The sequence below is a fragment of the Portunus trituberculatus genome, chromosome 45, assembly GCF_017591435.1.
Source record: "Portunus trituberculatus isolate SZX2019 chromosome 45, ASM1759143v1, whole genome shotgun sequence".
In the NCBI taxonomy this organism is placed as follows: Eukaryota; Metazoa; Arthropoda; class Malacostraca; order Decapoda; family Portunidae; genus Portunus; species Portunus trituberculatus.
In genome coordinates, this window is record NC_059299.1 from 3464980 (window position 1) to 3477479 (window position 12500).

At 40.9% G+C, this 12500-nt stretch overlaps 1 protein-coding gene across 3 annotated transcripts in view; it reads right to left on the bottom strand.

Moving 5' to 3' along the window:
• LOC123519413 (NADPH oxidase 5-like) overlaps positions 1-12500 on the bottom strand; it is a 32538-nt gene that overhangs the window by 13389 nt on the left and 6649 nt on the right. The window contains exons 1-4 of one of the 3 annotated variants that reach the window (XM_045280701.1): positions 11464-11782; positions 6910-7024; positions 6412-6509; positions 500-620 (exon numbers count right to left, since the gene is read on the bottom strand). In XM_045280701.1, coding sequence (XP_045136636.1) covers positions 500-620; positions 6412-6509; positions 6910-7024; positions 11464-11591 — 462 coding nt within the window. In that variant the 5' untranslated portion in view covers positions 11592-11782. Of the gene's footprint in view, positions 1-499; positions 621-987; positions 1860-6411; positions 6510-6909; positions 7025-11463; positions 11783-12500 lie in introns of those variants that run through there. The other 2 variants (XM_045280699.1, XM_045280700.1) reach the window with 2 other exon arrangements.

Consider the following 12500-nt stretch of genomic DNA (forward strand, 5'->3'; position numbering starts at 1 on the left):
TTTACAAAGGCCACAGAGATGATGAGCTGGGTTCTTCTGAGTGTTTCTGTTGATAATGCTGTAGGAATGTTGTTAATCTGTCACTGATACGGTAAAATGTAGCTTGAAATAACGTGTAGCTTCAACTAGAGTCTCTTGAAATAGTGGTGTCTGAGGATGGGCAAGATTTTTTTTTTCTATGCAAAAGAGGAGGAATGGCAAAGGGCAACAAAAATATAAAGAAAAATAGGCCCACACAGTCGCCAGTCACCTTACAGAGTCGATATAATTAGCCAAAGGACAGGGGCAAAGATATATAGAGCAGTGAGGCGACAGAACACAAAAACTATAACAAAAACAAAAAAAACTAATGTAACAAGAACTAGAACCTTCTGCAATCATTGAGTTGTCAGATGGTGGCCAAGTAACACACACAGAAGCACAGGAACTCTCAGACAATTAATTTTCCATAGAGTCATTACTGTGATAGGTTAAGTAGCAATGCCTCACTCTTACTTACGTTTCTGGAGTGCACAATCTTCTTGAAGTCGTCGAAGGAGAGTTCCTGTTTGTGTCCCAGCGCCTGCCGGAACATCTGCTCCAGCCATTCCAGGTTCTCCCGCGTGAACCCGGTGCGAGGGCTGCGTCAGAAGGAAACGAGAAGCGATGAGTGACGGGAAAAGGAAGATGAAGATCAGGAAAAGGAGGAGGAGGAGGAGGAGGAGGAGGAGGAGGAGGAGGAGGAGGAAGAAGAGATGAAGTTTTAAGGTGTGGTTAGGTTAGGTTAAGTCAGATCTTTCTAACAAGATAGTTAGACTGAGACTGACAGACAAAAGGACCACAATAACAGTTTACGTTACATAACAAGTCCTTCCTCCACTTCTCCTCCCATAACCCCCCCAATCTTTCCCTCACCAGACAGACAGACAGACAGACAAACCACAATAATTATTCCCTTACACTGAACGTCCTTCCTTCCTCCCCCACTTCTCTCTCTCTCTCTCTCACCAGGCAGGCAGTCGGGGCATGCAGGAAGAACACGAGGACATATGAATGAGTGTCCTGGTCTTGTGTCTGCAGCAGTAACAATTCTTCAGGGCTCTGTTCTCATTCCCTGACGAACACCTCGCTACCGCCCGCCTCTCCCCCTCGCTCTCTCCACTTCCGTCTTTGCTCTCTCCTTCAGCTTCTTCCTTTATTTCGATTATTTCCTTTCTTCCCGAGTATCTGTAGGTTTCACTGTGCTCTTCTTGTTGTTTCTTCCTGGTTGTGTTGTTCGGCACTGTGTTTGCTCTCTTTATACCTCGGTTTGTGTGTTTATTTCTGGTCTTGTGAGAGTTTCCATGGTGTGTGTTTGTGTGAGTGGTGTTCTCCCTCATGCTTGTGTTCTCCTCCACGCTTCTTGGTTCTTGAGCGACTCTGCGTTCTCGCCTCTCGAGGATATATCTTGTTTTTCCTTTTCTTTTCGACCTGTTGTGATTCCTAATTAGACTTCCTCGCAACCAAACCCATTAGGACTTTGCGGTTTTTGTAATGTCTTCTGTCCTTTTCTCTTGTCTTCTCCGTTCTCTGCGCTTTTTTGCTGCTGGTCTTAATTAGTTTCCTCGATGTCAGTCTGCGAAAGTTTATCCAACAATCTTCTTTCCGTCAGCGATGAAAAAAGAAAGAAAAAAAAGTCCAGGAATAGTGTAAGAGTCCAATTATTCTTTCCTTCCTTATTTTAACTTCCCCCTTCAGCGTCCCTTCAGTCAGTCGGGTTCAGCAGTCTTGTGGAGTATATAAAACCCCAAAAGGAATCAAGCAACAGAAGTGGCCTTGCTAACGCTCTCGGTACAAGCCTTGCACACGTCCAGCAGACCGTGACCTGAGACAAGACTACCGCTAATCAATCTCAGACGTTCCTTTATAATCAATGTCCTTAACACGGTAACGTCACGGCCGTCATTCTTGGTGCCTGACACGCAATAACACCACGGCACTGATAACAAGATTGAACACACACGAGCAAATGAACATGGTAGTGACTGTGTGCAGTTCTTGTGAGAGATAACAGATAACATAACAAAGATACGATTCATGACTTCAAAGGGGAACATTCTTGAGGTATGTTATTTGGGCACCTAGAAAAGTGATACAAAAGTGGCAGCAAAGTCCAGTGTTTGTTGTAATGAGTAAGTGGTGCTAAAATTGGGACGTGACGGAATGTAGTGAAAAGGCAGAGGTGAAATGGTAACAGAAATAGTGATGACATGAGAGGAGTCACACATACAGGAATAGAATAGGAGAGAATACAGACAATTGTGCTTGGAATTGGAATGAATTGAAGTGAGGAGTGAAGGAGGAAAAAAAAGGTAGCACAAGGAGAAAGAAAAGAGAATGGGAAAATATGGAGAGGGAAAGTAAGAGACGTATGAGGAATATGAGAGAAGAGAGTGATGTAGTGGCAGTGTTAGCATAATTGTAAGGTCAGGAGTTAGGAAGAGAATAAAAGACAACACAGGGAATAGAAATTGAGAGGGAGAAGGAATAATGGCGGTGAATGCTTAAATAATTGTAAAGTCAGGAATCAGAAAGAAAAAAAGAGAGCAATGAGTTGAAATTGAGGGAAAACAAGACAAAGCAACAGTGTATGCCTAAATAATCATAAATAAAGGAGTGAAAGAGAAAAAAAAAAGAGATCAAGAAGTATAAATGAGAAAAGAATAAATAGCAAGGGTGTGAACTAAAGAAATTGTAAAGAAAATCCCCCGAGAGTAATGAATGAATTAATGAAACAGTTATAAGGGTAATTAAACGAAGCAAGTAAGAAATACGATTAAAGAAGTAAAAACTGAAGAAAAAAAACAAGAAACAGGGGCGTAAAATCAAGAAATTGTAAAGAAAACCATCGTGAGCCCTGAATGAGTAAATGAAGCAGTACTGAGGGGAATTAAATGAAGCCAATAAGAAATAAGATAAAGAAGTAAAAATTGAAGAAAAACAAGTAGAAAAGGAGTATAATAGAGAAATTGCAAAGAAAACCACCGGAAGCGATGAATGAATTAATGAAACAGCTATGAGGAGAATGCAATGAAGTACGTCAGAGAGTAACAAATAAGAAAAAGAAGTAGAAATTGAGGAAAAATAACAAGGAAACAAGTAGAAAAGGAGTATCATAAGGAAATTGTAAAGAAAATCCCCCAGAGTAATGAATGAATTAATGAAACAATAATGAGGGGAATTAAATGAAGTAACAAATAAGAAAAAGAATAAAGATTGAAGAAAAACAAGCAGCAAAGGCGTGAAATAAAGACATTGTAAAGAAAATGTCCCAGAGTAATGAGTGAATTAATGAAGCAGAAGCAGTAATGGAGGTAATTAAATGATGCCAGTAAGAAATAAAGAACTCAAGTAACAACAACAACAACAACAACAACAAATTACGGAGAATAAACAATTTACATGTGACAAATAAATATACAGACAAATTCAAAGGTAAAATAAAATAAATAAATGTCCTAATATCCAAGACAGGGTGATGGCGACGCCCCCGCCCCCAAAAAAAAAAAAAAAAGAAAAAAGAAAAGTATTGAAGCTTTACAAAATACAAAGTGGAGACTAAAAGTGAAGCTGACGTGGATACAGGTGGAGGAGTCACGTCATCAAGCAGCTCCACCTTGACCCCTGGCTTAGATAATATGTTAAGCAAGGCAAGGGGAGCTGGAGGAGTGGAGGGGAGTGGGCGCTATGGGGGGGAGAGAGAGATTGGGGGGAGTGAGGGGAGGGATGAGGAAAGAGAGTGGAGTGTCTTGGTATGTCACATCTGCATATATCCTTGTGTATTTTTTCCGTGTGTGTAGGTGTGTGTGTGTGTGTGTGTGTGTGTGTGTGTGTGTGTGTGTGTGTGTGTGTGTGTGTGTGTGTGTGTGTGTGTGTGTGTGTGTGTGTATGTGTGTGTGCGCGGTGCCAGTTTCAACTCATGATCTTCGGGTCTGTCTACTTCAAACGTCAAAGTCACCTTCCCGCAATGCTGTGTCACTCTACCGAGAGAGAGAGAGAGAGAGAGAGAGAGAGAGAGAGAGAGAGAGAGAGAGAAACCAGCTGAATTACTTTTCCTTGATACGATACGATTCATAATTCATAGCCTTTATCATGTAAGAAGGAAAAGCTGGCCACGGCCAACATAAGACAAGACCGACTGAGTTGCCAGTCCCCTTGCAGGTTTGAGAGAGTTAGCAAAAGAAAGAAAAAAGGATAAATGTCTTGAAACCTCCCTCTTAAATGAAGTCAAGTCATAGGAAGCTGGAAATACAGAAGCAGGTAAGGTCTTTTTTTTTTTTTTTTCTTTTTAATACCATGTGGGCTTTTCACGGGAATTTATGGGTTAAAGGGGATATTTTTTTGGGGGTACCTCCTATCTGAAAGCCCACCCGCTAGGAAACCGTTGTCCCAAGTAAGGAAGCCCAACCTACACTCGGACCGTGGACAGGATTCGAACCTGTGCGCTTGGAGACCCCTCGGACCCCAAAGCACGCATGGTTCCACTGTACCACGGCGGCAACCAAAATGTTCTCCTATCACCGTTTTCTATGACTGTGTCTCCTGCACTTCCTATCCCTTGCATCTTCCTCTCTTACTCCCATTCCTTAACATCACCACTCCATCTTCCCTTCAATCTTCTTCCTTGAACTGGTTTCCCCAAGAGTCATTTAACCACCTCCAGTACCATGACACGTTTCCAAATTCATTCTGCTTACTTATTTACTGATTTTATACAGCTTCAGAAACTTATGTGGGGGGTTAAAATAGTGAAGACTGGCCACCAATCTTCCAACCTCCATAAATCCTTCCTAATGTAAATAAAATCGTCTAATCACGCCCAAAACTCGTGGTAGAAATGCGTCCCAGTACCGAAGGGATTAATCGGTCTCTGGTCTTCCCTTCTTCCTACGTGACCAAGCTATCTCATTCCCCTTACAGTCTTACCGTTTTCGCTATGCAATGAGAGTACGGATTGCACAATGTACCTGCCTTGATGACGGAGCTAATGATAAGATGCTGATAAAGGTATCGATACAAATATTATCATCATCATTATCAGCTTCGTTTCCAGTAAATAATGTAGGCGAACGTACGTTAGATAATGATAATAACAGGTAAACTATCGTGTTGAAGTAGTGACATTAGGAAATACAGACAAAGAAGTAAACAGGTGTCTTTCTTTGCCCCACAGTAGACAAGTAATTGAACAAGCTGACAGGTAACGAAACAGAGGAACAACATATATGCAAACTGACAGAAGGATAAGTGAATAGAGATAGATAAATAGACAGACAAACAATCTAAGATACTTTGTTTTATTTCAGAGAGAGAGAGAGAGAGAGAGAGAGAGAGAGAGAGAGAGAGAGAGAGAGAGAGAGAGAGAGAGAGAGAGAGAGAGAGAGAGAGAGAGAGAGAGAGAGAGAGAGAGAGAGAGAGAGAGACCTGTAAAATGTCCAATGTTTAAATGTAGAGAGAGAGAGAGAGAGAGAGAGAGAGAGAGAGAGAGAGAGAGAGAGAGAGAGAGAGAGAGATTACAATTTGAGTCATGCATTTGTACGGTAAACCCAATAACATCAAACTATTACTTCAGCTTCTTGTTGATATCGTATTCTTGTGTGTGTGTGTGTGTGTGTGTGTGTGTGTGTGTGTGTGTGTGTGTGTGTGTGTGTGTGTGTGTGTGTGTGTGTGTGTGTGTGTGTGTGTGTGTGTGTGTGTGTGTGTGTGTGTGTGTGTGTGTGTGTGTGTGTGTGTGTGTGTGTGTGTGTGTGTGTGTGTGTGTGTGTGTGTGTGTGTGTGTGTGTGTGTGTGTGTGTCGGTGGCCGTGGAGGTTCCGTGGTAATGAAATAAGAGGCAAAACAGGAAACAGTACGTCCTGTCGCACCTGTCACCTGGGGAACGTAAACAATTAGAACGAAAACAGGTGAGGTATCAGGTGAGAACGTTAATGACCTTGAGAAGCCAAACAATTTTTCAAGGTGTTCCTTGAAAACTGAACTCTTTGCCGTGATTCATTGTTATTACTGGCCTTGTTGTTGTTGTTGTTGTTGTTGTTGTTGTTGTTGTTGTTGGTGGTGGTGGTGGTGGTGGTGTATTATTATTATTACTATTATTATTATTATTATTATTATTATTATTATTATCATTATTATTATTATTATTATTATTATCATTATTATTATTGTTGTTGTCGTTGATGTTATTGTTGATGTTGTTGTTATTGTTGTTGTTGTTATTATCATTGTTATTATCATTATTATTATTGTTATTATTATTATCATTATTATTATCATTATTATTATTATTATTGTAGTTGTTACTGTTGTTATTGTTCTTGTTATTTATTCATCCTTATGTTACAATAATACTTCGAGACAATTAATTCTCTTTAGTTCAGGTATAGCACTGACTTACCGTGCATAGGTGAGGTTTGCAATAAAGTCCATAATCTCGTGTTTGGTTACCGCGCCGTCACCATCCTTGTTCACCAGGCGAAACAGCTTCTCCAGCACCTGTGGGGGGGGGAAGGAGGCACGTGAGGGGTGACGGGTGAGGAGTGAGGAGAGGATGGCTGGGGGTAAAGAGAGAGAGAGAGAGAGAGAGAGAGAGAGAGAGAGAGAGAGAGAGAGAGAGAGAGAGAGAGAGAGAGAGAGAGAGAGAGAGAGAGAGAGAGAGAGAGAGAGAGAGAGAGAGAAGGGGAACATACAGAAGCAAAATAAGAGAAATAAAAGGAAAAAACTGAAAAAAAATACTAACACAAAAAATAACTACACACACACACACACACACACACACACACACACACACACACACACACACACACACACACAAAATACCTTATACTCTATTCAAACATACAATCCAACTCTGTATAGGAGAACTGAACCCCCCCTCGAGCGGCCCTGGACTCACCCCCCTCGACGTCAAGATAGTGGTGAAGATGTCCTCTGTAACTTCACCTTCCTCCCCGCACACCACATAGGCGAGGACTTCCAGCAGCTCCACCCACTCCCGCGCCCCCACCTCCCTGCGAAGATAAGACATGTAAGTTAACCCCTTCAGGACCATGACACCCTTCCATATTAATTCTACTTACTATTTGGTGATTTTGCTGCTTCAAAAACTTATGTGAGGGATTGAAATAGTGAAGACTGTGGCTATTAATCTCCTGATCTCCATAGACCCTTCCTAATGTCAATAACATGGCCTAATCGTACACAAATCTCAAGGTAAAAATGTGTCCCAGTACTGAAGGGGTTAACAAGAGATTAACCCCTTCAGTATACCATGACACGTTTTCATATCTATTCTGCTTACTATTTGATTTTATACAGCTTCAGAAACTCATGTGGGGATTAACATAGTGAAGACTCAAGCCATTAATCTTCTGACCTCCATAGATCCTTCCTAATGTAAACAAAACTGTCAAATCATACCCAAAACTCAAGGTAAAAATGTGGCCTAGAACTGAAGGAGTTAAGGATGAGTAAGTGTTAAGAAAATATACAAGAAAGAAAGGAAATATGGGGAGAAAATCAAGTTAAAGGGTGAAACTAGATGAAATTAGAATTAAGAAGGAAAAAGTTATGGAGGAATGGAATAAGGAGAAGAAAAGAAAGAAAACGAATGAAAATGGAAGCGAATAAGTGCAAAGGATGGAAAAGATACGAGGAAGAAAGGAAATATGGTGAGAAAATTAAGTAAAAGTGTAAAGCTAGATTAAATTAGAATTAAGAGGGGAAAAGATATGGAGGAAAGGAATGAGAAGATAAGAGAGAGAAAAGGAATGAAACTACCTATTATAGAAGCGAATAAGTGTAAAGGATGGAAAAGATAAATATGGTGAGAAAATTAAATAAAGAGGTGAAAGGAGATGAAATTAAGTAAGATTAAGAGAGGGAATGATATGAGGAGGAGAGGAATAAGAAGAAAAGAGATAAATGGAATGAAAGTAGAAACGAATAAGTAAGAGTAAAGGGTGGAAGAGATAAGAGAAGGAAATTAAATAAGGTAAAGGAAAGAAAAGAAAAAAGTGAAAACAGAAAAAAAATGAAAGAATAATGAAGGAAGACAGAACAGAGAAAATAAGTGAAAGGAAGATAAAACTGGAAAAAAAAGATGAAACAGGACTAATAGAAGAAATAAAGGAGTGGAAGGAAAGGTAAAAGAAAGAACAAACACGCAAGCTGGAGAAAATATAGAAAAGAGAAAAACGAAGAAAGAAAAGATAAGAAGTGAAGAAGAGACGCAAAACATGAAAAGTGAAGAAGCATAATTAGAGGACAGGTTTAAAGAGGAAGCGTGGAGGAGGAGGAGGAGGAGGAGGAGGAGGAGGAGGAGGAGGAGGACGAGGACACAAGGGCAAGGGGAGGGAAGGAAGAGGAGAGGAGAGGAATGCAAGGAAGAGAAGGATTACAAGTCTTACTGGAGAAAAAAAAGACAGAAAAAACATAACTTGGCATTGATCTCTCCCTCCAAGGACTTCACACCCCCCCCTCCTCCTTGAACACCTGCAGAACCTGTATATAATTAGGCCTATAAACCAGCACAGGAGGCCTAAATAAGAAAAAAACAGTAGGCCTATCTGACGAAAGGGTATGGTAGAGTTATGAATAGAGAAAATCAAATAGTGTAGGTTTATAAAGCAGGGAAGAAAAATACAGTAAGCTTAATTCAAGGTAAACTAGGCCTATCAAATGAAAAAAATATAGTAGGCCTAAAAGATGGTATGTCTATAAAAAATTGACACGGTAAAGAAGAAATACTCTCTCTCTCTCTCTCTCTCTCTCTCTCTCTCTCTCTCTCTCTCTCTCTCCCGCAATCTGATAAATAATACAAGAAGATGATGAATAAAATGACAGTATCCTCTCTTTCTCTCTCTCTCTCTCTCTTACACAAGGCCAATAACGTTAATTACACTCCCTCCCGCTTCTCGCCTCCTCTCCTAGCGATCATTAGCAGCAGGAGGCGAGAGAAAGCTTAGGGAGGGAGACGAGACGAAAGGCAACACCGCTTGGCATGGCTGAGAGAGTAAAGAGAAATGAGAAAGGCGATGAAGTGACCATGTTAGAGGGACAGATTGATTACCAGGGTGATTTAACTAGAGAGTGAAGGAAGAGGAAGGAAGGGACAGGAGAGAAAGGTGAAGGTAAGGTAGGGTTGGGTTAGGAAGGGAGGGTAAAGGAATAGAAGGAAAGAGGAAGGGAAAAGAGGCAGCGGAGGATCAAGAAGGGATGGGAAAGAGATGAGGACAAAAGGAGACTTAAAGGGAAGGGATGGGAAAGGATGTGAAGTGAAGGGAACGAATATAAAGGAAAATAAGGTAAGGTAAGGTAAGGTAAGGTTATGTCAAGTAAAATAAAGTCTCTCTCTCTCTCTCTCTCTCTCTCTCTCTCTCTCTCTCTCAGTCCTATGGGAACCTCTATTTCTAGTGGGAGTAAACAGTAAACAATGGGTCTTCAGCATATCTTTTAAGACAATAACCCCTTCTCTTCCCCCTCCCCCCCAACACACACACACACACACACACACACACACACACACACACACACACACACACACACACACACGAGGCCCTGGCAACAGTAAGCCCTAATGAAATCGTGTGTGTGTGTGTGTGTGTGTGTGTGTGTGTGTGTGTGTGTGTGTGTGTGTGTGTGTGTGTGTGTGTGTGTGTGTGTGTGTGCGTGAGTGTCGACGATGAAGGTGAGTGAATAAGACAAACATAATCCCAAAATATGAAAAAAAGAAACATATAAATAAAACAAAAGAAAAAAATAGATAATAGGAGAAGAGAATAAAGAAAGAAAAATGGAAAGAGTAAAAAAGCAACAAACAAGAACTTCGAGAGGACAACCAATCACCACACCTTGGAGCCTCAACACACACACCTGAGGGGAAACAGGTAACCACAAGCACAGAGAGAGAGAGAGAGAGAGAGAGAGAGAGAGAGAGAGAGAGAGAGAGAGAGAGAGAGAGAGAGAGAGAGAGAGAGAGAGAGAGAGAGAGAGAGAGAGAGAGAGAGAGAGAGAGAGAGAGAGAGAGAGAGAGAGAGAGAGAGAGAGAGAGAGAGAGAGAGAGAGAGAGAGAGAGAGAGAGAAATAGGGGAGCTCATGGGTTTCCCTCCTCTTCTTCCTTCTCCTCCTCCTCTTCCTCCTGTGTATCTTCTCCAAATAAACAATTTTAACTATTCCTCAAAAATTCTTACTTGTATCAAAGACGAAGGAAGGAAGGAAGGAAGGAAGGAAGGAAGGAAGGAAGGAAGGAAGGAAGGAAGGAAGGAAGGAAGGAAGGAAGGAAGGAGGGAGGGAGGGAGGGAAGGAAGGAAGGAAGGAAGGAAGGAAGGAAGGATGAAAAGAAAGAAGGAATGAAGGAAGGAGGGAACGAGACTTACTAAACTTAACAAATATGAACCTTCTGTCTGGCTTTCACCTTGGTCTGTGGTTGTAAAATGTGTGTGTGTGTGTGTGTGTGTGTGTGTGTGTGTGTGTGTGTGTGTGTGTGTGTGTGTGTGTGTGTGTGTGACGTAACAGCCACACAGAACCACACGCTCCACACACACACACACACACACACACACACACACACACACACACACACACACAGGGAAACGTATATTTGAAGAGGTCCGGACGTGTTTCCTGTCGCCTATCTGTCACGCATTTTATAACTTCCACAAGCGTCTACATTAATTATCCTCTTGCGAGAGAGAGAGAGAGAGAGAGAGAGAGAGAGAGAGAGAGAGAGAGAGAGAGAGAGAGAGAGAGAGAGAGAGAGAGAGGATGAGTAGACAGTAAAAAAAAAAAAGAGAGTAACAGAGAAAGGAAGGAAGAGACACATAAGGAGGGAGAAAATGTGGGACAGGCAAAAAGAAACAATGAAGTAGGAAGGAAAAGTGAGAGACAGGCAGTAAGAGAGGAAAGAGAGGAGGGAGGGAAGGAGAAGAAGGTTACAAAGCCTGGAAATGATTAAGTAACACCGTGATGGGAGAACGTTCCTATCTCTCACCTATCACTATGGTTGGACCCTTCAGTACCATGACGCGTTTCCATATTCATTCTGCTTACTATCTGGTGGTTTTATACAGCTGCAGAAACTCATGTGGGGAGATTGAAATAGTGAAGACTGTGGCCACTAATCTTCTGACCTCCATAGACCCTTTCTAATGTTAATAAAATCGTCTAATCACACCCAAAACTCATGGTGAAAATGCGTCCCAGTACTCAATTAAGGGGTTTAATACCACTTAACACCTGGGCAGCATTAGAACACCACTCTAAAATAAATAAATAAAAAAAGTAAATAAATAAAACTTGACCTAATATACTTTGATGACCACTTAACACCTGGACAACATTAGAACACCACTATAAAAATAAATAAATAAATAAATAGAACTTGTGACCTAATACCCATCCACGCTCCCCCCATGTGACCTATCTTCGTCCCTCGACCCACGTGACCTACCCCTCGTTGGTTTGCACATAGTCCTCATCCTCCTCAGGCCACAGTGGGTCCCCGTAGGTCTTCTGCCTCAAGTTCCTCAGTTTACTCCTCAGCTTGCTGTCTCTCCCGCAGAACTGACACCCCGCCATCGCGCACTGCCTCCTCCTCCTCCTCCTCCTTCTTCTCGTGATTAGATTTGTGTTGGTTTGTCACGTTTTCTGTTGTCACTCTCCCTTTTCTCCTTTTCGTGGTTTTTATTCGTAATTTGTTCGTGTTTCCTGTGTTTTTTTTTTTGCTACTTTGAGTGTCTTTTTTTATTTTGCGTTTAGTTTCTGTTATTTTCCTTTTCTCTCGCTGTTTTCAGATTTTTTTTCGTGTTTTTCTGTGGTTGATTTCTTTTATTTGCTTGTTTTGGGTTCTTTTGTAACTTTTTTCGTCGAGTTTCTGCTTTTCTCGTTGTTTTCTCTCGCTGTTTCTTTTGTGCTTTTTTGTAAGTTTACGTGGGTTTTCTGTTATCAATCTCCTTTTTCACGCTTCTCTCTGGTTATTTATTTATTCATCTAACTATTCACTTGCTTAGTTTTACGTGTGTTCTTTATAAATGGTCTCCTTTTTTCAACTAAATTTGTAACTTCACGTATGAATGTTCTCTCTATCACTCTTCTTTTCTACTCCTTTCCTTTTTATTTTCTCTTCTTATTCTCTTATTCGTTTTATTTTCACTTTCTTTAGTATTATTTTTCTTTATTTCTGTTTATATCATCTCAATTTTTCTCCATTATTTATTACTTCTCTATTTTTTTTCTTTCTTTTTCTTTGCGTCTTTTATTATTTCAATGCGATTTTTTTTTGAGTTATTTCTTTATTTCTTGAAGTGTCACGTGTAACTTTCACTAATTTCACGTTTTTCTGGAAGATTGACATAAATATTTTCCTCTTAAGCGTGAGTGAGATAACCCATGTGTGTGTGTGTGTGTGTGTGTGTGTGTGTGTGTGTGTGTGTGTGTGTGTGTGTGTGTGTGTGTGTGTGTGTGTGTGTGTGTGTGTAATCTGTCACG